This window comes from Taudactylus pleione, unplaced genomic scaffold, assembly GCF_031769625.1.
Source record: "Taudactylus pleione unplaced genomic scaffold, aTauple2 ptg000065l, whole genome shotgun sequence".
In the NCBI taxonomy this organism is placed as follows: domain Eukaryota; kingdom Metazoa; phylum Chordata; class Amphibia; order Anura; family Myobatrachidae; genus Taudactylus; species Taudactylus pleione.
The window spans coordinates 13,135,621-13,159,398 of record NW_028284467.1 but is presented as its reverse complement, the minus strand read 5'-3'; the positions used below and the strand labels follow the sequence as shown (position 1 = coordinate 13,159,398).

Below are 23,778 nucleotides of genomic sequence, written 5' to 3'. Positions count from 1 at the left end.
CCCCCCCAAGTGCCTAACCTTAACCCCCCCTTCCCTGCCGCCTAAACCTAAGTCCCCCGGGTGGGGTGCCTAACTCTAACCTCCCCCAAAGGTGGTGCCTAACCTCCCGGAGGGGGGCCTAAACCTAACCCTCCCCCCCACGACTGTCCGCACCCGGCGCCCGGGTGTCGGGCTCCCGTCGTAGGTGTAATGACCGGTGTCAGGATTTCGACGCCTGTCATTAGACCCCTGCCGGGATTAGACGGTCGGGAAGCCAGCGGTCGGGATTACGTCCATCGGCTTCCCGACTGCTACCCGTTTGCTAGGTGCTATACTGGTTTCAGAAGCCTATTGGTATCTTTATGACTGGATGTCCTCCTTTTTTGTGTCAGAGGGGCGGGCAGCCCATGAACCATACATACAAGTAAGAGAAAATTTTGTTGTAGGCAAAAAAGTTTATTTACCATAGTAATAAAACATCTACATCTACAAACTGCAATCAAATTGTTAGCGATCCAAATATAATTTCTGTTCAAAACATTTTCATGCTCCCAAACTAAATCCAATGTCTGCTGTATTTTTCTAAGTGTTGAGAGCTTTGCGGCATAATACTTTCCATATTACAGCTTTTATCTTCTTATTGTTCTCCAAGTATTACTGTTAAATAAAAAAAACAAAAAGGAACATATGGTAAAAAATAAATAGGAAAAACAAGATTTTATACTCACTGTAAAATCAATTCCTCGGAGTCCATCTGGGGGACACTAGAAACAATGGGTTAAGTGGGAAGGCTTTGGAGTAGGCAGTAAACAGTTAATTCTATTGAGACTGAGACTCCCCTCCTTCTTAAACCCTCCAAACTCCACCTGCAACTCAGTTTTTACTCTTCCAAAGCCATATGAAGAACACAATCATGCAACAAAATTGATTTTACAGTGGGTATAAAATCCTGTTTCCTCTTGGAGTTGAAGCAATGGGAGTTTTCAAAGAGGGAGAGATATGCTCTGGCAATGCCATGCTCAAAACGAGAAGCAGTCATATTGCCAGCGGACAGGATGCCGGCCATCGATATACAGACATCGGAATCCCTCCACCCGGCATAATGCCGATGCCGATATCCCGAATGACATCAGGATACCGGCGTTGGCATCCCGAACTGCTGGAAAACCGAACGTCCATGGTCGGATAAGTATGCTCATGTCCCCGAGTAAGGGGGGATTAAGGTTTAGGCACTCCCAGGGGGAAATGAGGATTAGGGTTAGGCTGCGGAGAGGAGGGGTTAGGGTTAGACACCATCGGGGGGAGGTTAGGGTTAGGCACCCCCTGAGAGACTTCGGTTTAAGGTGCCAGGAGGGGAGTTAGGGTTCGACACCACAGGGGGGACGTTAGGGTTAGGCACCACTAAGGAAGGGTTAGGGTACTTACCTTCCCTCGTTGGGATCTCCTCCTGTCGGGCTTCCACTGTCGGTATTTGATTTTTCATCCGCTGGTATTTCGATACCATTCCGCTCAAAACTTTGCGCCCGTAAAAGCAAAAGTGTGAAAACTAAAAGTTTTTGGAAAAAGGTGTGCACAGACGGCCCGATTCAGGCCCGCTCGCTAGGATGCGTTCGCACGCAGCCAGCCGATTGTTTGCAATCTGTGCATTGCGTACGCATCTCAATGCACATGCACAAACCAGTGAGAGCGTTCGGGAAGCGTACGCTTGGTGCGCATAGACTGCCCAGCTGAAGTGAGCAACAGGAGAAGCAGTTTGTGGGTGGTGACAGGGACTGGCCACTAGAAACGGGGGAGTAGAGGTCCGAAAACAGGCGTGTCTGAGCGTCTTAACGCCATTTCACAGGCATGCATAATTAAGCAACGTCATAGTTCACGTCACATGGTTGTATTTCACACTGAAGCACTCGCAGTGCTTGCAGTAGGGTATGGTCAAACACAAGCACTGCGTTCGCTTCCAATGGCACTCGATGTACCAATGGTTGCATACACATAAACAGGAGATGACGTGCGCAAGTGGGCGTCTTAAGACAAGTTGGTGGGTGTCTGTATACACAGAGCGATCGCACGCCAAGACATAGTGGGCGTGCTAATGCCTTTGCCGTGCGATCGCCTGCCTTGCTGTTAGCCGGATTTGTATACGCATCTAGCGAGCGGGTCTGAATCGAACCCAGAGTTCCAAGTATCCATCCTGCACAACTGCTCAACTTAGGCACCCTGCCGCACTGCTCAATAGCTGCTCACAGCCATCTAATAATGTGCCCTAATGGGATCTCTGCGCAAAAATCAGCATTACGTACATCTCTGAATCAGGCCGTCTGTCTTGTGCAATGCTCTGGCCACATCCAAGAGATGGAGAGAAGAAATCCCGTCTGCAGAATTTAACTGCCGAAATGCTGGCAAATCTCCTGAATTGATATGAAACTTGAAACCACCTAGAGTGAAAAATTAAAAATAGGAATTACAAGAGAGAGCTGCCAGCTAAGAGACTCTTCCTGCAGAAGCTATAGCTAACAAAAAAACAACTTTCCATGTAAGCCACCTTACCTCTACCGCCTGAAGAGGTTCAAAAGGAGCTTGCTGTAACACCTCCAAAACCAGATTCAGGTTCCATGGTGGAACTGGCAGAACATAGGTAGGCTGAATCCTAATTGTGTTTTCCATGGCGTGTTTGCCATGGCTGGTGCCTTACATACTGTACATTTGCAAACATATTGTAACAGATCTCTGCATTGCTATTATCATATCAATGGCGGCCTCCTTCTACAACATCACCCTCACTTCTGCACAGGACTCCGTTCCCCCCACCTCCTCTGTCCGGCTCCGTCAGTCCCAACCCCAACCCTGGCACTCCAAACTGACACGGTTTCTCCAAAAGTGCTTGCGCACAGCCGAGCGCCTCTGGAGGAAATCTTGCTCTCTGGCGGACTTCCTGCACTTCAAGTTTGTCCTCTTCCTACGGCTCAGCCCTCTCCCTCACCAAGCAATCCTTCTTCCATTCGCTCATCTCCTCTCAGTCCTCTAATCCCCGCTGCCTCTTTGGTACTTTCAACACTCTCCTTCAACCCCCCACTCCACCCCTCCCATCCTCCCTCACTGCATTTGACTTTGCCTCCTTCTTCTCTTCCAATATTGAGGCAATTCATAACAGTATTTCCTTCAATCTCTTTGCTGCAACCCCACATCCCCCACCATCCGTACCTCCCGGCCAATACACCTTGTGCTCCTTCAGCCCCACCATGGGCGACAAGGTCCACTCCCTCATCTTGTCCTCTCCCCCCTCCACCTGCCCCCTTGACCTCCTCCCTTCTCATCTTCTACGTTCCCTCTCCTCCACCACTTGCTCCCACCTTGCTCACCTTTTCAACTTATCTCTCTTCACCAGTATCTTTCCCTCATCATTCAAACGTGCTCTTGTCACACCTATTCTTAAAAAACCCAACCTCGACCCAACCTCGACCCATCCTCACCCGCCAATTACTGCCCCATTTCTCTACAGCCGAATCACCAGCTATCTCTCTAACCACTCGATATTTGATCCTCTTCAATCTGGCATTCGCCTACTTCACTCCACTGAAACTGCCCTGGCCAAAGTCACCAATGACCTGCTTGCAGCCAAATCCAAGGGTCACTTCTCTCTGCTCATCCTCCTGGACCTCTCTGCAGCCCTAGACACCGTGGATCATACTCTCCTCCGCACCCTTCAGACCTCTGGCATCTCTAACACCGTCCATGCCTGGTTCACCTCTTACCTCACCAACCGCTCCTTCTCTGTGTCTGCCTCTGGCTCCACCTCCCCCCCTTCCATCCTTTCCGTTGATGTCCCGTAGGGTTCTGTCCTGGGCCCGCTACTCTTCTCCCTGTACACCTCTACACTAGGAGAACTCATCAGCTTCTTCGACCACCAATACCACCTCTAAGCCGATGACACTCAACTATACCTCTCCTCTCCTGAACTCGCCCCTTCTGTTCTCTCTCAGGTATGCAGCTGCCTCTCCGCCATCTCTTCCTGGATGTCCGAGCGCTCTCTGAAGCTCAACATGGACAAAACCGAACTCATAATTTTTCCCCCTAATAGAGTCTCCACTCCAACCAATCTCGCTATCACTGTTGACAACACCATCATCTCCCATGTCCCCCAACTTCGCTGTTTGGGTGTCACCCTTGACTCCACCCTCTCCTTCACACCCCTCAATCTCTGGCTCAATCCTGTTGGTTCCAGTTAGGCAACATCGCTCGCATTAGGCCTTTCCTCTCCCAGAATGCTGCCCAACTGATTATTCATTCACTGATCATTTCTCGGCTTGACTACTGCAACCTTCTCCTTACTGGCCTCCCAAATTGCCATCTTGCCCCCCTCCAGTCTGTTCTCAATGCTGCAGCTAGACTTATCTTCCTCTCCCGCCGTTCCACTTCTGCTGCTCCCCTCTGCCAAAACCTGCACTGGCTCCCATTCCCCTATAGAATCCTCTTCAAACTCCTCATCTTCACATACGGCCCTTTCTAACTCCACTGCTCCCTACATCTCCAACCTCATCCCCTTACATACTCCCTCCCGCCCACTCCGGTCTGCCAATGACTGTTACCTCTCCTCCACCCTGGTTACTTCATCTCATGCTCGTATCCAAGATTTTGCCCGTGCAGCCCCCCTACACTGGAATGAGCTCCCTCGCTCGATCAAGCTCTCCCTGACCTTGCATAGCTTTAAACGTGCACTGAAAACACACCTGTTCATCAAATCATACCCTTCCACCACATAACCATGTTACCAGGTCTCTGTCCCTCCCGCCTCAGCCATCTCTACCTTGCTTACTTCCTGCACTTAGGTCCCCCTCTACACACTCATGCCTCATGTAATTTATCCGTCTCAGCTCCTAGGAGCAGGGTCCTCCTCCCCACTGTCTCACAGCCTTCTTCTCTTGCACTTCTATAACAGCCTTCATCTTCAGAGCTGTACTGTGTATGGAGAATTGTGTTGCTAATTGTTACTTGTGTTCTGTTTATATTTTGGTTACTGTATTGTAATGTAATGTTCTGTGTACCCTTTACTGTATTGACGGCGCTGCGGACCACTTGTGGCGCCCTGTAAATAAAATGTAATAATAATATAGGATGTAAGTCTCTTTTGCTGTCCCATTTCGGTGTGCTGGGGCAATGTTTCTGGGGGCTTTTTATACACACCTGGGATGGGCCAATAAATTGAGTGAACGTCCACAAATCTGTGTATCACTGTTCTGAGAGGCGTGTATGTGTTCAGTAGCTGGAAAGTGTGCTGATCTTTGTAGTGCCATATTGGGGGGTCCTGGGGTGCCTCCAGGTGAGTTAGCTCTCAATTTAGAAATACATAAATGTATGACCCAGAGTGGTATTATTATTATCATGTAGCATAAGAGCTGAGACACCATGCCATGACTAGTGGCTTCCCATATGTTTGCAAATTTATGTAACCAAAACTCACCATCTAAAATGCCCAAGGTGTAGTTAGGGCGTCCACTAAGGTCTGCTGATCCTTGTATTGCCATATTGAGGGATCCTGTGTTGCCTCCAGGTGAGCTAGCTCTCAATTTAAAAATACCTAAATACATGACCCAATGTGGTGCTAATATCATGCAGTGTAGGACCACCAGAGCAAAGACACCTTGCTGTGGCTGATGGCTTACCATATGTTTGCAAAATGTATGTAACTGAGATCTTTGCATTGCTATTATCATGTAGGATGTAAGTCTCTTTTGCGGTTCCATTTTGGTGTGCTAGGGCAGTGGCAGAGGACCCACCACACACCTGAGAAGCATGTGATCCTCTACCCAGATTGGTACATTTAAATAAGTGTATTTGATGTTGCATGATTCTAGGAATTTCCTGCCCATAATTGAAGCAATTTAATTGAAGAGATTTAATCTTGAATGTGTCGTAAATGACAGATTAACCCTTTGAGATTGAGCACTGGGTGAAAGGAGCCGTCTGTTTTGTAACCAGAAAAAGGGCACCTCCCACAAAATGATATCCACCTCAAAGAAAGGGTACATAAAATGAAAACCTGGTGGAACCTTAAACTTTGTCAGGCTTTAGCCAGGACATCCTCAAAATGTGAATATAAAGTAAAAGAAACTGCCTGCTTTTTCTGTTTGAAGAGGGCAGATGAAGTTCTTCCGAGATCTGTAAAGTCTGGTGAATAGCCATAATCATATCCTAAGCTCTCACACTATCAGGCGAGTCCTTGTCCTATTCAGAATGTTAAAACCAGTTCTGAACTAAAGTCTCCTCCTACTCCTGAGAGGAATCTTCTGAGACTGCTTCGCCAGGAAAGATGGCTTCATGGTCCACCCGACGCTTCGTAGAGCACGTTGCCACTGAACAATCAACCAATTTGTCTATAGCATTACAAATTCGAGAGAGTCCCTTCTCAATGTTAAGGGGCCATCCCAATTCTACCGTATTACCCTGATCCACAGTAATAGGTGACCTGGGAGCTAACAATGCACAGGATGAAGTGGAAACACTTACCTCTGTGTGCCGATTTACCTGATGGGCGAAATCTGCAATGGACTGAGCCCTGACCTTCGCCCAGATAGGCATCTCCTGTAAAGCAGGCAAACCCAGGCCTGTAGCGAGCCTGGCCGGGCCCGGGTGCTGGCAAGGAGTGTGACCTAATATACTGAGGCCACGCCTCTTTTATAGAATTTTTTTTTTCTATTAAACCCCACCGAAAAAATACAGTATTTGCAGCGCGCTCTTCGCAGAGGAGTGCCATTGGGCTTCGCAGGGGCAGATCCAGGAGGGGTAGTGCAATCAGTGCGATTGCCCCCCCCTTCCCTCCACTGTACAGCCAGGGGAGAGATGATGATCAGCGGCAACAGCCTTTCCGCACCCCAGCACACAGAAGTGTGTGCTGGGATGGGGCGACACTGCCGCTGACAGGGCCCCTCCATTAGGCTCCCTCTGTTGCGTCACTGGGCAGACCCTCAGATGGGCGCTGACTGTGTAGCATGTGAGGATGCCCAGTTACTCAAAGGGCATCCAGATCTGTGCTTCCACCTAGAATTTTGGTATAACATTTTGAAACATCCTTAATGCAAAGCCTGAGCAGTCCCCTGCATTACTTTGGAGTGCTTACCCGCCATTCATACACAGAAAAGAGGGATAACTTCTGCCTAAAACTCCAAAGTGACAGTGCAAAAATCTTCATTTTGTTTTCAAAATCAGAGCTCAAACATAAGCTTAATCATTAAAGCAGGGCCTGCTCCCCTGTCTGCAACAATAGTTATAGCGAACACTAGTATTTGAGAGAAAAGAAAAACCCACTCCTGGCAACATATGGAAATATTAGCAGAGCCGAGCAGCCTCAGAGATATTCACAAACAACCTACATGTAACCCACTCCTCACCTTCAGCCACAAACAGGTAGGAGGAGGAGCTTTTTTTATATGTCCCTGCTGCCTCAACCAAGTCTGCTTATCTGCAATTTCCAATCACAGTTCACCAGAGGTGTTAAACAAGCAAAAATGTGCAGCACTGGAGGGGGACCAGAGACCTCTCCATTGCAACTCTAGCCCCCAAATTAGCTTCCTTTACCTCCCCTCAGCACTACCTGGCGGTAAGCTGTAGCAGGATGCAGCGGCTCCGACAAGATTGAGCCATCCATTAGTGGAATACGCTGACGAAGTGACTGCATCTAAAAGGGGATTAGTGATACTGCAGCGTGCTCCCTCCATTGTCTATTGCCTGACCTAAACCCCACTGTGGCAGGTTGGAGTTTGTGCCCCCCTAACACATCAAAAAGCGATCCTCAGGTAGGCATCACTTTACGGCTGAGAGTTCCTGAGATGGGGGTCTTTAAAAAGTGCAGTATTTTGAGACCCATGCCATTCTGCAGCCCTATAGGGACAACACCAAGCTACTGGTGCTGTAACCACAGCTCTATGGGCACACTCCATCCCATAAGGGGTCTGAGGTGCTATGGGGAAAATATTAAATAAAATAAAAAACTGGGAACAAACAAAAGACCCCTAAAATAGTCATGCCTCTCCTGCTGACACTAAATTAAAAAAAAAAATGGAATTGCAGGTGGATATGGGAGGGTTTAAGGGGGTTCATCCTTGAGAGAATTAACCATTTAATACTTACTCCTCAGCCTTCAGACTTATCCCATTATTTACAGTGTTCCCCGGATAGGACGAAAGAGGAATAATCTTATGGAAAATAACCTTAATTGTTAAAGAAATTATTTTGTGCATTCAGTTTGATTAACAAATGGTGCTTTCATAGTTAAGCTCATTTTTTTACACACACACACACACACACACACAAAAATATATGAAAGGTTTCACAGAGAGCAGATTTCTTTTAGGACATTGGCTACAGAGCCAATTTGTAAATGGTTTACTGATCAAAATTATGTGGCCAGGTTAGTTTACTAAAGCAAGAAGTAGAAAACTGCTCATGAATTTAAACCACCATTTCACGGTTAGCCATTATATCCAGCTTGTAGATTTGCTGAAAGTCCCATTACCCATCTTTAGTAGGTGTTTGGTGGGTGATCCCTTGATGAAGCTGAGCATTCACAAAGTCGGCCCAATCTACAAAGTTGCCTGCATTATATTGACCTTACTTCTTACTAACTTGTAAAAGTTCAATTTCCAGCCAAATGTAATCAGGGGTCTCGCAAGGCAGCAGAAGAGGACAACAGGGAACGGGCTCGCACAAAATGGCTACTAAACTGGAGTAAAACTGTTTTATTTTATTTTTTTTAAATCCACTTTATTTAAAAATGTAACACATATACTAACTACATATTGAAATACATCTTCAATGCCTTAACCATTATGTAAACATAACCTTTTTGTTTTTGGTGTTAGACATTTTTTCATCCCATGAATAATGGTTAAATATGATTTACGTACCACTTATTTTATAGCACATCCAACTATGTGGTGTTTGACGGGGCTCCATTTAAATGGAGCGATGATGTGTCTAAGTTTCAAATGTGAAAATTTCGCTTTTTCCAGGTATTTCCATGTTTCCTTTGTAAGTATACATCCATCCCCTATGTATTTCCATGTTGGATCCAAAATTATCTGGAAAAAATAGCTCCACGAGGAAGGATCTGCAGTAACGTGCTCCAAGAAGTAATATGCACCTCCCTGAAATGAAACATTTGAGAAGTCAGAAAACCTATAAACCAAGATTGTTGGTCTCTAGTAAAACATAAAAGTAAAGCAAAGCAGCACAATATAACTGAGTGGAAAGACAAGCTGTCTGAGTACACTTTTGGACAACCCCTATACACCCTGCTTTTTGTATTAACCACCATCCCAAGCCAATCATTGGTGGAATGTAGCTGCAGATCATACTTACTTACTCTCCCGAAATGGCTGAGAGGCTCCCATATCTCGGGTGCAGGGCTGGCCTGACCTATACGCCGGGTACGCGGCCGCGTAGAGCGCCAGACTGAGGAGGGTGCCGCAGCTGTCACGGACAGCGAGTTATTCATTAGTCCTGATGGGCGCCCTGAAGGAAAGCATGCGCCGCATCAAGCTGCACTGTCTAGCGAGTGAACGCTAGGCGGGGGGCCGTGGCTGGGACTTATCCCTCCTTCTCCAGGTCCTCCCATTGTGATGTTTAGGAATCCTCATCCCACCATAGCTACGTTTGTAAGGAGCGCACAGGGCAGCCTCCCCATCTACCTGCAGACAGCAGAGACATTTCTCCCAGAACAGCAGAATCATTTCTTATACTATAATTATTGTCCCAACCTGTAATTATCATAATTTATTTACCGGCTCCCGTATTGATTCATATTAGTTTCAGTTAATTCAATGACTAATTTATTCAGTGGCCCAATGACACAATCAATGTACTACTGAGAAGAATGGTATCAGCATAGGAAAGGAGGCTGGAGGCACACGGGGGCTTGCTGGAATGCGGGGGGGAGGGACGATGGAGCCAGGCCAGTGACTTGCACCCAGCATCTGTATAAGGGGCCCCTGATTATAGGCTCTGGACAGGCTGTGATCAGGCTGACATCAGCAGATCCTGTCTGACAACACTTACAGTGCGCAGATATGCGCCAGCTGCCACGGCTCTGCAGTATGTGCCAGTACTGTGAAGAGCGGTGGTTGAGACAGAGCAGCATGAAGGCAGGTGGTAAATTATCTGGGGTGAGTTAGAGAGGGAAAGACATTAAGAGGGAAGGGCAATACAAGGTATGGAGGGAACCTAGGGCAATATGGCCAGGGAATTAATTAAAATATAAACAGAGGAGAGGGCAAGAGCAATACATGGTACCGGGGGACGACGACAATACAAGGCATGGAGGGGGGTAAAGGACAATATAAAACAGGTCGGGAGAGAACAATGAAAAGGAATGGGAGGAACAATACAAGGTTTGGTGGGGAGAAGACAATTAGAGACAGGAGGGAGGACAACATAAGACATGGAGGGTGAACAATACAATGCATGGAGGGGAAGAGGACAATATAACAGAGTGGAGGGAGAACAATACAAGTCATTTGTGTAGATATAAAGTTACATATTTATGTACATATGTGAACATGCTTTAGGTATGTGTATGGTTTTTTACCACGAGACCACGCCCCCTTATCTATTTCAGTCGTGTGCCTTGGGGCGTGGCACAACGGTCCACCTGGGGGCACCAAAAAAATATTAACTTACCTAAAAAACTGGCCTCGGGCCGGCCCTGCTCGGGTGGTACTCCAAGCTGCCCAGATGAGTATTCAATTCTCCCGAAGCTGCACCACATCCGCCCGGCGAGCGCCCACTTCCCTAATAAAGTAGGTGGTTCTGGTGGCGGATGATGCAGTTCATGCTGAATTATGTAATCGTAGCCATGCCCATACTTTACAATGCCAGTATTCTTGATGCTGTCTCCAGTGGAAATTGGCAGTTTGCCAAAAACCAGCTACAAAAGTATGCTTTTACAATCTGAGCAAACTTGACGACTAAATGCAAATTCATAATAAATCCAGAGCCACTGTGTTTGCATGCAAGGGCGTAACTAGAACTTTGGGGGCCACATAGCATGATCTTAAAAGGGCCTCCCCAGAGGTAAAAAAAAAATACATTTGCCCCCACACAGATCCCATTCATGTTATGCCACACAGTAGTGCCCCTTATACACATTATGTAATGCATTAGTAGATTATACCGTGCAGTAATGCCCTTTACAGATTATGCCACATGGTAGTAGTGCCCCTTACATATTATGCCCCCCAGCAAATCACCTCCCTGTGTCCCTCCAGCAGCCTCTCACCTCCCACTGTTTACCATCAGCAGCCAGCAGGTGTGGATTTGGGGCACGGTCGCCAGCTTGTTACAGCTGACGCAGCGGCAGACATGGACAGATAGCGCCAGGGCAATTTGAATCTGGTGCCCGTCACGAGTCAATCGGAACTCGCAGACCAGTAGACAATCAGGAGCCGCCACTGCTGGTTGGCTGCCGGTCCACGAGCTTCGATTGCCTCGCGACTGGTGGCACTGTCTCTCTATGACAGCTGGCAGGTCAGCACCAAATCATCGCTGACACCCGGGCCCCCCTCGACAGCCCTGACTGGACCAGTCCACCTTGTGTGCGTGACTAGGTGCAGGGGGAGCGGCAGGCCACAGAGGCAGCTTGGGCACCATAGCAACCGCACCCTTGGTAGTTACACCACTGTTTCCATGAATGTTAGCAAATAGTGGGGTCCTTTTGAGGATCAATGGAATGGGGCTGTAGGCGAGGACAAATGTAAACAAAGGCTGCAGGTGTACTTCAGGGTCCAGTCTTCAACCCTGGCAACATTGGGTTTTTCAGCTAGTAATTAAATATATACTGTATATTATATTATATATCGTAAAACTAGGTATAGAAATGAGGAATCCAGATAGGCAGGTACTCGGTAAAGCAGTGTCTTATTAATGGTAGCAGACACTGCACCTTAGCATGTGTGAAGTTAGGCCTGCACACATACAGGCACATAAAATAAAAATAAACAAACATAAAAGTCTCAGCACTCCTTGTGCTAATCAGTCAGCAGTGGCTTGCAGCCACATTTTCGTCATGCTTATACCCTGGCACTACAACACTGTGGGCCTGATTCAGAGTTGGGAATAGAGAGAGATCTCTCTCTCAACTGATCATCTTGGTGAAACCATGTTGCACTGCAGGTGGGGCAGATTTAAAATGTGCAGAGAGATTAAAGCTGTCCACACATCTAAAGATTATCTGTCCAACCAGCCAACTAGTTGATTGGTTGGATTGAAAATCTGGTAACGTATGGGAGTAAATGATGATCAGCAATTTGCTCCTAAATGCCAGAAAACAGATGAAAATGGTCGTCAGACAAGTTTGATCTAAACAATTTGTTCAAACAGTTTTTGTCCATTTTTCCGGCATTTGGGAGCAAATTGCTGATTGTCATTTGCTTTCATACCTTACCAGATTTTCATTCCAACCAATCAACTAGTTGGCTGGTTGGACAGATCTTTAGATGTGTGGCCAGCTTTAGATTTGGGAGGGAGGTGTCCAAACGGACATCTAAATTGTAGAGTAATAATAAAGCTGTGCAGTATTTGTGGGCTACATGTACAAGCAGCCAGTATTTACCCTACATGCGAAAAAAAATATGTATTTACACCCCTTGCATTGCAACATGGTTTGTCCAGGTACACGGTTAAGTGTTATCTCTCTCTCTATTCCCAACTCTGAATCAGGCCCAGTGTTCCTACTTCCTGACTGCTACTCAGCATCAGGACAACGAGCATCAGGTGAGAGTTTTAAACCCTTCCTGTGCTCCAGTGATTATTCCAGCTGGGTCTGTGTAAATGTGAAACCCTGGAATTCTACACCTCCACTGCTAATGCAGAACACACAGGTTTCACTCCAGCCTCCCTTGGAGGTAGCTGATTCAACCAGAATGTGGGAAATTCATGTGAGAGACAATCCCTCTAACCACACATGCCCCCTTTCGCTTTTCCAAGCTTGGGGAAGCGCACATCTTTTGCGACAGTCGACTCCACTCAGTTTTCTCAACCCCTGGGACAATGTGTCCGCGTTTCTATGTTAAGCTCACGGCCGATGCTGTACGACAAACTCGTACTGCTGGATGGTCAAGAACCAGCGCGTCACTCTGGGGTTAACTTCTTTGTTGAAGTGCATCCACCTCAGAGGTGCGTTATCCGTGACCAAGGAGATAATACCTCAGGGCTTCCAAGGCCGGATTAAGGCTTGTGGGGCCCTGGGGCAACTAAGTTGTGGGGGCCCCAACCAAGCCACATGGAGCCTACCCCCCTCCCCTTCCACACGAAGCCTACCCCTAACCCTCCTGATTACTTACCTTCTGGCTCTGTGTTGTGAATGCAGCAGCACAGTCTGTGCGCTGCATAGAGCGCACAGTGGCCCTGATTCAGAGCCCCTCGCTCTGACAGAGCGCTCGCTCTGAATCAGGGCCGTCCCTGCTTCATTTTGGAGCGGCCTCCCGGCCGCTCGCATAGCTGTGGGTGACCATCCACAGCTATAGCGAGTGGCCAAAATGATGGTCGCGATGGTCAAGACCTTCGCGACCATCGGGCTTGCGACGAGACCCTGCGGTAGGGTCTCGCTGCCACAAGCCCTGGAGTGCTTTTGGCTCTATCAGAGCCAAAAGCACTCCCACTGACATCACTACTGATGTCAGTGGGGCCGGACCCAGACGGTAGGCATTCCCATGGGAACACCTCCGTCTGGGCAGGCACGCCCACCAAAGGGGGCGTGCTGTCAATCACCATCGACAGCACGCCCCCTTTGGAGTGAGACCCATAACGACGGCTTGGCCGTCATTGTTCGGGTCTCGCGCATGCGCACGACGTAGGCTACTGAGGCCCGACATCAGTGATTAGCGTCACGTACATGATGTGTCAGGTGATGCTGATGAGGGGGACTCTGGAGCCGCTCTGCGCTCTATGCAGCAGCACTAACTGTGCTGTTGCATTCAGAACACAGCTCAGCCCCCATCCGGGAACAGGGTCCACATACGCATACTGTATATACACAAAAACACATTTATACACACAAAACAACACATACACAACATATATACACACAAACACATACATTCCTACACCGTTCACCTGATTTGGATGTAATTACCCTCAAATTAAATCTGATAGTCTGCAGTTAAAGCACATCTTGTTTGTTTCATTTCAAAGCCATTGTGGTGGTGAATAGAGACCAAAATATGAAAATTCTGTCAATGTCCCAATATTTATGCACCTGACTGTATAAACACATATATGCACACATTGTAAAGCGCAACGGAATATGCTGTGCTATATAAGAAACTGTTAATAATATACACATACATACACATACTGTATATACACAAACACACATACTGTATGTACACAAACACACATACACAAACATATACACAAACACATACATACACATTTATGCACAACATATACAGTGGGGCAAAAAAGTATTTGGACAGCCACCGATTGTGCAAGTTGTTGCACTTTAAAAGATGAGAGAGGTCTGTAATTTCCATCATAGGTACACTTTAACTGTGAGAGACAGAATCGGAACAGAAAATTCCGGAAATCACATTGTGTGATTTTTAAACAAGTTATTTGTATATTCTTGCGGAAAATAAATATTTGGACACCTACCAACCAGCAAGAATTCTGGCTTTCACAGACCTGTTACTTCTTCTTTAAGAAGCTCATCTATCCTCCACTCGTTACATGTATTAATGGCACCTGTTTGAACTAGTTAATTGTATAAAAGACACCTGTCCACACCCTCAAACAGTCAGACTGCAACCTCTCCACCATGGCCAAGACCAGAGAGCTGTCTAAGGACACTAGGGACAAAATTGTAGACTTGCATAAGGCTGGGGATGAGCTACTCGACAATAGGCAAGCAGCTTGGTGAGAAGTGATCAACTGTTGGCGCAATTATTAAAAAATGGAAGAAATACAAGGTCACTGAAATCTCCCTCGACCAGGGGCTCCATGCAAGATCTCACCTCGAGGGGTATCAATGATCTTGAGAACGGTGAGGGATCAGGCCAGAACTACACGGGGGGACCTGGTCAATGACCTCAAGAGAGCTGGGACCACAGTCACAAAGGTTACCATTAGTAACACATTACGTCATCATGGATTCAAATATTGCAGCGCCCGAAAGGTCCCCCTGCTTAAGTCAGCACATGTCCAGGCCCGTCTAAAATTTGCCCGTGACCATCTGGATGATCCAGAGGAGGATTGGGAGAATGTAATGTTGTCAGATGAGACCAAAATAGAACTTTTTGTTATAAACTCCACACGCCGTGTTTGGAGGGAGAAGAATGATGAGTGGCATCCCAAAAACACCATACCCACTGTGAAGCATGGGGTGGAAACATCATGCTTTGGGGTTGCTTTTCTGCAAAGGGGACAGGACGACTGATCCGTATTACGGAGAGGATGAATGGGGACATGTATCGTGACATTTTGGGGAAAAACCTCCTTCCCTCAGTAAGAGCATTGAAGATGCAACGTGGCTGGGTCCTGGATTGGCCTAGCCAGTCTCCAGACCTCAACCCAATAGAAAATCTGTGGAGGAAGTTGAAAGTCCGTGTTGCCCGGCGACAGCCCCAAAACTTGACATCTAGAGAAGATCTGCATTGAAGAGTGGGCCAAAATACCTGCTGCAATGTGTGCAAACCTGGTCAAGAACTACAGCTGTAATTGCCAACCGAGGTTACTTTACAAAGTATTGAGTTAAACTTTTTGATTGTCCAAATATTTTTTTTCCCGAAAGAATATACAAATAAATTGTTTAAAAATCATACAATGTGATTTCTGGAATTTTTTGATTCTGTCTCTCACAGTTAATGGTGCTACATTCGAAGTCTATACTGACAACAATACGTTGACCTACTTCCAGACTACAGCAAAGTTGGATATCACAGGGCATCGATGGCTGGATGCTTTGGCTGTGTATGATTTCACACTGAAGTACCGTCCTGGCAAAGGAAACATTGATGCTGATGCTTTGTCCAGGTTGGCTGGGAGACGGGCTGAATCTCCTGAAGAGGAGTGGGTTGAAGTGCCAGCTCCAGAAGTAAAAGGCAGGTGCCACGAAGGAAGAGTGGTGGTACCACCCATGAGAGAATGTGTAACGGCATTGGGAGTTTCAGAAACTGCACTGCCTAAGCAGTATTGCTGGCTGAGTCAATTAGAATTGGGTGACCTGCAGAGGCTCAGTAGGAGAGAGCTAAACAGTGATCAGCAAGAAGATCTGTCCCTAGGAGCAATTAATTGGATGATACAGAACAATGAGAGGCTGGGGCCAAAGGCCCTTAAAACAGAAGAAGCCATCCTATTGAATAGACAGACAGAATTTCTAGTGGTCTGAGGGGGGCTCCTCTATAGGGAAAAAACCCGCAGATGGAAGAGTGAGAAGACAGTTGGTACTGCCAAAAAAGCATTGGGATGCTGTGCTAAAAGCCCTGCATGACCAGCATGGACACTTAGGTGATGAGAAGACAAGCGGGCTAATCACTGATCATTTCTGTTGACCAAGGATGGAAGCTGCCATTGAAAAATATTGCAGAACTTGTGGGACTTGCATCCTGAGTAAACCACTGTCTAAAAGAGCAGCACCATTAAAAAACATTTCAAGTGATGGGCCACTGGAGCTGGTGTGTATTGATTTTCTCTCCATAGAGCCAGATGAAAGCAACACTGCCAATATTCTGGCTGTGACTGATCACTTCAGCAGATACGCTCAAGCATCCCGAGCCAAAGATCAAAGAGCTACGACTGTAGCAAAGATTTTGTGGGAGAAATTCTTTGTGCATTATGGACTTCCTGCTCGAATCCATTCTTATCAAGGGAGAGATTTTGAGAGCCGGCTGATAAAAGAGATATGTGAATTGTGCGAGATACAGAAGTCCAGGACCAGACCTTTCCACCCACAAGGGGACCCACAGCCAGAGAGATTCAACCGAACCCTTCTCAATATGATGGGCACTTTGGGCACTGGCAGGAAGGCGCACTGGAGTAGGCATATCAGCCAGTTGGTACATGCATAACTGCAGAAAAAACTAGTCAACAGGATACTCACCATACCTCCTCATATTTCGAAGTTCGACTGCCTGTAGCCATTTGCTTTGGAATAATGGAGGCTCCATACTCAGGGGAGACACATTTACAGTATGTTCAGAGACTGCGAGAAGAGCTGAGAGAGAGGCTCACAGGTTTGCCCAAGAAGTTTCTACCAGATCTGGCTTGAGAAACAAGACTCGATATGACAGTCGGGTGAAAGAGAATGTATTGGCAGTAGGAGATCGAGTATTGCTACGGTACCTAGGGATATTAGGAAAGCATAAATTGGCGAATCGCTGGAGAAGAGATCCCTATGAGGTGGTGGGCAAATTATCAGGGGCACCCGTTTATTGAGTAAGGCCAGAACGACAAAGTGGGACAATAAAGACCTATCACAGGCAGCACCTGTTACTGATTGGGAGAGTTGTGAGGTTCAGAGAGGAAAAAGTTATTGGGACCACAGATAGGGTGCCATGGAGGAAGCCGGGGAGACTGAGGTCTACGAGGAGAGAAGAAACTCTTCAAGATAATGGAGAAACGGAATGCAGTGAGGCTGAATGGGGATTTGATCCCCCCACTATGGAAGTCGAAGATATCATTCAGAATCGTGACACTACGAGGCATCCCAGGTCTACTGAGAGGACCTTGGGGAAGCCTAGAATGGGACCGGTACAAAGGTTGGAGGAAGTTGTTCCTGAAGTACCTGCGGCAGTAAGTGTCTGAGAGACAGGCTCAAGGCCAACAAGAAGAGAGAGATGTTGGGGGAGAGGTCGAGTGCCCAGGAGGGGAGTCAGAGGGAGACGAGGGAGGCCCTTCAGCTCTTAGCCGACCCAGGCGGACCACTAGAGCTCCCATGATGTTAACTTATGACAAGTTAGGCAGGGCCACTGAGGTTCCCAGAGTAGTTCACCCTCATTGGGTCTACCCATGGCCTTATTTTGGGCCCACACTTACCCTGACAGGTTCCTACTAAGTTATGTGTGAATGTGTAAACAGACAATGTGTTTTAGCCCATGTTCCTTTTCGGGGTGTGGAACAGACTCATCAACTTGTCAGTAGAGTGCCAGTTCCACGGGGGGAGTATGTAGCACTGCGCCGGTGGCCGGCAGTGCAAGTAAAAAGGATCACAGTGAAACTACATCACCCAGACTGCCTTGGAGTAAGACAGTGCTCAAAGAGACACGCAGAGGCTGTCGGGTGGGGAAGACTGTGCGTGGAGTGGGGGAAGCAAGGAATGGAATGCTTTTGTCCAGAGAAGGAGAGAGGGAGGAAGCAGCTGCAATGACTGGAGAGGACTGTGAGGAGAATCACAGCACAGACACCAGCTGAAGGGGAGAATTCCAGTCTGATGGACCAGGGAGCCTATAGAGGATAAAGCATTTCAAGACATCACTTTGGATCCACTGAAGAGAGTTTGCAGAGAGAGACACACACTGTGGAGACATGTGAGATAAGTACCCTGTGTGGCAGCTATTTAAAGTGTTATGTTTCCCGATAAAGACTGAGATTGCTGGTAGAGCGAAGACTAGGGAAAGCTGGGGGACTAGCCCTGAAGAAATATTGTATTCTGTGCATGTGTTTAGCACTAAAGACAGAGGCCCTGATTCAGAGCCGGCGCTCTGACCAGAGCGCTCGCTCTGAATCAGGGCCCACCTCCATTAATATGGAGCATCCGCCTGGACGCTCGTATAGCTGTGGGTCACCACCCACAGCATATACGAGCGTGCAGAATGATGGTCGCGATGGTCTTGACCATCGCGACCATCGGAACTGCGAGTAAAAGCCTGCGGTTGGGTTTTTCAACCGCAAGGCCAGGAGTGATTTTGGCTCTATCAGAACCAAAATCACTCCCACTGACATCACTAGTGATGTCAGTGGGGCCGGCTTCAGACGGTAGGCGTCCCCTTGGGAACGCCTCCGTCTGGCAGGCACGCCCCCGGCACGCCCACCAAAGGGGGCGTGCTGTCAGTCACCATCGACAGCACGCCCCCTTTGATGAGACACTCCGAGCGAAGGAAAGTCCTTCGCTTGTCGGGTCTCGCGCATGCGCACGACGGAGCTCCCTCCCTCGTGCGCATGCGCAGTGGGGACCATCGACCCACTTGCGAGCGGACAGCCGCTCGCGAGTGGGTCTGAATGACCCCCAGAGTCATTAGCTTAGTAGAAAGGTGTGATTTCATCACCAATCAGATTTTAAGGAAACTACAAGTCCAAGCTTTGTTGAACGTGTCAAGAAGGAAGGAGGAACTTTGATAAACTTATTTGTTTATGTGTTTGACATTCAAGTGGACATCCTTAAAGTACAGCTTTCTCCAAGTAACAACATGTAGAAGATAATGAGCTCAAACTCATCAGTGCACTATAGATAGTGGGGTCTAATGCTGATTGTGGTATGTGTGATAATCCTTTGTGATGCTGCTTTTGATGTAGCTAGCTATTACCCAGTCAGTGATTGCATAGGCCTGTGTATTATTTGTACTTGGAAAGAAGGTTTTACAACCGAAAGACAGAAAAGACAAAGGGCTCTATTTACTACAATCCGCATTGGTAATGCAGATTGTAGTGTGATATTACCGAGTGAATTTGCATTGCGAATTCAGGCAATATCACAGGGATTTACTACAAATCCCTTGCAGGGACAGAGCTTGCGATAAAGCTCTGTCCCTGCTAATCCCCTTCGGAGCCTTATCACGGTATTTTCGCAAAAAATACCGTGATTAAGTGCCCGCGCATGCGCCGACCGTTCGCCGCAGCTACCCCCTGCGGCGCTAAGCCCCACCCCCTGCGGCGCTAAGCCCCGCCCCCCGCGATCGCGGACCCCCCTCTCCCTTGCTTACACTTACCTGCATGCTCCAGGCCTCCGGTGATGTTCTCCATTCCTTCGGTCAGGTGATCTCCCATACTGCACTGGGGCCCGTTCACCTGATGACCGGGCACCAGTGCACTGTGGGAGACCAGCTGACCGGAGGGGAGTCATCACCGGAGGCCCGATCACCGGTCCCTGGAGTCAGGTAAGTAAATTTTTTTTTTTTTTTTACAGTGATCAGCTTGCGGTCTGTTTAGTCCACACAGCTGATTACTGGGACCGACTCCTGGCTCTGCTCTCCCCGTTAGAGCAGGGCAGGAGGCCGGTAACCGGGGGAGACCCTGGATAACGCCACCTCCAGGTGGCGTTATTATCACAGGGCTTTCCCCGGTATTTTTTTCACATTTATTTTTAGTAACTATGGTCGGATCACATTTCCCATTACAGTTATGGGAAATGCGATCTGCTTACTAAAAATAAGTGTTACTTAGGGGTTGGAGTAGAATTTTACGAATTCTAATCCAATTGCCCTGTAATAACTATAGGTGATACTAAAATAATGTGAAAAGGGTGTGAAAACACCCTTTTTCACATTATTTTAGTAAAAATAATGTTGATAAATAGAGCCCAAAGTGTTATGTTTGTTTTTGATTAATGCTGTATATGCCTTTTAGATGTTTGGTTACACAACTGACTGTACAATTTATCTTTATATGCCTTTATAACCTATTATATGGTTATATTTGTTTATCTTACCAAATATTTTTGACATAAAAACAGAAAAAAGCAATAGCAATCCCAAATCCATTAATAAATGTGCCAGTCTGGCTTTTGCAACATATCTGCGTGATACATTACTGTGGTGTTGGTGGCCTAAGTACCTGTTGGGCAGGGGGTTCCCAGAGTCTCCCCCTGGTGTTCCTGACCCTGAACACTCCCCCAGAAGAGCACTTTGTATGAAGATTCGGGTGGAGGCACTGAAATTAAGAGAACCGCATGGTGTGAAGCTTGCAAGGAGAATATCTTGCAATACAGCCCATTACCTAGAAGACCCAGGGAAAGGGGCATTATACTTATATTTTACTTCTAGAAATAAAGCAATTGATTGATTAAAAATTGAAACATGGACAATGACAGCGACTTTTAGAGTTGTAGTCACATGCCCTACCCAAATGCTATAGAATTGTGGGTTAGAGTAAATATACATGTTTTATGATACGGCTAGCAGGCTGGAGTTGAATATAATATATAAATGAGGATTCGCAAGACTCATTGGGGTTAGTGCAGAGTTGCAACCACACCTGGACAAAAATAAATTTGGGGTACATCCCCCCCCATGCGTTAGATCTGCACATACACAGCAAACAGCCATCTGATCCTGCAACGTTGGATGCAGTGCGGCTGCATGCGTCGGGGGAGTGACAGTCTGGAGACACTTGGGGGCAGGAAGAGGGAGCATTGCAGGAAACGGCGGAGTGTTGGCCCCATATTCTGGGTGTGCTGAAGCCAGTGACTGCGTCCTCAAACTTGACTGGCCCCAGCAGCGTAGTTTTTCCAGACATCCTGAGTAACCTGAAGATTACTCACATGTCCAATGTTCACCCAGTGGATCAGTTGCTGTATATTTGGATGTAGCCAGCGGATCTAAGGAAGCCAGCAGTTGGTTTTCCTAAGACTCCACTTGCTGCATTAGTATATATATTCAGAACCGCTGCGTCCAAAGACACAGCACCGATCCACACTGCGTCCACCTCTGAAACAGCTCCTAAGTTACTTCCCCATTTATGACAATTGGCAGATGGGGACCCAACCTGAATTAATTTAGATAATTTGGCACTTTGTTCCCCTATTTTTTTTTTTCACCCCCAAAATTAAAACTTTTTTTGGGGGGTGTCCCGAATATTTGTAAACTTTTTTTGACGCAGTTTACCCCTAGGGGACTGTCTTAAGGCTGCATGAGGGTTCCCGCAATGTTGTACCCCAAAACTGCAATTCTGCACTTTTTTACACCTGCGATACTTTTTCGCCTATTACATTGCATAGGCGGAAAGTCTTCCAAATTGAATACGGGGTAAAAGCCAAACAGTCGAAAATGATGTCATCGGCAAATTTTTTTTCAAAAAGCCAAAAAAAAAAGTAAAAGCCAAACAGGCGAAAACTGACTTTACGCCTCAAATTGACTACGGCCCATAGAATATATAACAGTTATCAACTTGCACCACAAAAAAAAGTTATGCACAAATATTATCCATTCCACCTTAGCCAAAATCAGGCTTGCCTAACCTCCCGATTTTGCTGGGTGCCTCACGAAAATCCGGGGCAGCTCCCACCTCCCCCCTCCCCCGCCACCCTGCTGATCTGGCTGCTCCCTCCCTAAAGGAGCAGCCAGAAAGTCATCAACTATGGCCCAAACTGTAAGGTGACTGATATCCTGGATGGGTTGGGTACGCATACCTTCCAACAATTGCTCATTATGACTCGGGAAATCTGCACGCCAAAGGGGGTGTGGCCTATACGTAAAGGGGTGTGGTCTAGTGACAGGGCGTGGCCTACACATAGGGGCGTAGTCTAGCAACACACCCTGTTTATCACTAAGGGGTGTGTCCAGTATCTCCGAGATGCTGGGCTTCCCCAGGGCTGCTATGCAGAGCAGCGGTGTATGCTTCCCCCAACTCCCCCCCCCACCACAGGACACTGCGGCCCGCGGGTGGGACAGTCCCATTAAAACGGTTTGGAGGTATGCGTACAGGATGCTGGCACTCGGGATCCTGACAGTCAGAATCCTGATGCCGGCAATCTAACAGGATTAGGATACTGACACCTGTCAATAAGTATCCTAACCCCCCCCCCCCATTGCCTAACACCACTACTTATCGTCAGGATGCAGATGCCGGGATTCTGACAGGTGTCGGGATTCTGGCGTTGGCGTTCTAGGTGCCGGTATCCCGACTGTCTGTATTATAACCACATCCAGTCCTGGATGTACCACTAAAACACCTGTTCTCAGCTGCATCATGCACTGGTATCATTTATACATTATATATGTTTTTACAAGGCACTTTTTTATATGGTTGTTTGGACTCACAGGCTTGAGAACTCGACGTATTTCTGCCAGGATCCCCTCAATATTGTCCACTGAGCACAGGACCAAAGTACAGACTACAACGTCCATGGAACCACTTGCAACCTGGGGCATGCTCTCCCCTGGGGCAATCAGAAAATCCTGGAATTGCACATGATCATTCTCAGCCAGGCTCTTATTCAAAAACTTCTGGAAGTTAGGGTTAGGATCTACACAGGTGACTCTGCATCCTGAAGGATAAAACTGGAAATTTGCACCTGTGCCACAGCCAAGCTCCAGGACTTTCAGCTCCCCAGAGGGGCCTTTAAAATCACTCATGTTGCTGAATAGTTGCTTCTTGTGTTCCTTCATCTTTTTGTTGTAGGTCTTTGTAATCCTGTCTAGGAGGAATGGCAGCCACTTCTTACCTATCGGTCCCCACAGACCCAGCAAAGCCAGGATGTGTATTGGAAAAGCAATGATACCAACACATATCTGAAAGAATAGTATGTGCAGAGCCATCCTCACTCACTGTATCTTGCAATTTCAGTAAGCAGCAACTCTGCTCTGCCTGCTGGGAGTCAGTAAGGTGCAGAGAGGGGGGTGTGCCTGGAATGTGGGCTGTCCTACTATTACAGCTCAGCCAGAGAGCAAAACATGTATCAAAGAACCTCCACCCTCAGACAAGTACACTGACCTTTACTCTATTGCACAGAATATGATTAGCAGTAAAGTGAATTATTTAGCATGTAGTTAAGACTATGATACTTACAATTTCTGATTAAGTAAATTCAATACAAAGATGCAAGCAGCAAAAATATACTGGTAGGTTAATTAGCTCCCCTCAAAATTGACCCTAGTGTGGGAG

At 47.2% G+C, this 23,778-nt stretch overlaps 1 protein-coding gene across 2 annotated transcripts; it reads right to left on the bottom strand.

The window, feature by feature from the left end:
* Positions 1-453: 453 nt before the first annotated feature.
* On the bottom strand, positions 454-23,525 carry LOC148534695 (thiol S-methyltransferase TMT1A-like). Of its 2 annotated transcripts, XR_015877298.1 has the most exons (4): positions 22,935-23,525; positions 8,877-9,116; positions 2,277-2,411; positions 454-636 (listed from the first exon to the last, which is right to left on the bottom strand). XR_015877298.1 is itself a non-coding variant. In XM_088466388.1 (3 exons), the coding sequence occupies exons 1-2, from the start codon at positions 23,430-23,432 to the stop codon at positions 8,880-8,882; spliced, it is 735 nt and encodes a 244-aa protein (XP_088322514.1). In that variant the 5' UTR covers positions 23,433-23,525; the 3' UTR covers positions 454-636; positions 8,877-8,879. The 2 variants fall into 2 exon arrangements, 1 of the variants encoding a protein (XP_088322514.1); XM_088466388.1 differs by lacking the exon at positions 2,277-2,411.
* Positions 23,526-23,778: the final 253 nt, after the last annotated feature.

Excerpts from the sequence above, each read along its gene's own strand:
- LOC148534695 (XM_088466388.1), bottom strand. The coding sequence starts at position 23,432 with ATGGCTCTGCACATACTATTCTTTCAGATATGTGTTGGTATCATTGCT. Across the intron at positions 9,117-22,934 it reads TACGTCGAGTTCTCAAGCCT|GGAGGTGCATATTACTTCTT; the intron begins GTGAGTCCAAAC and ends GTTTCATTTCAG.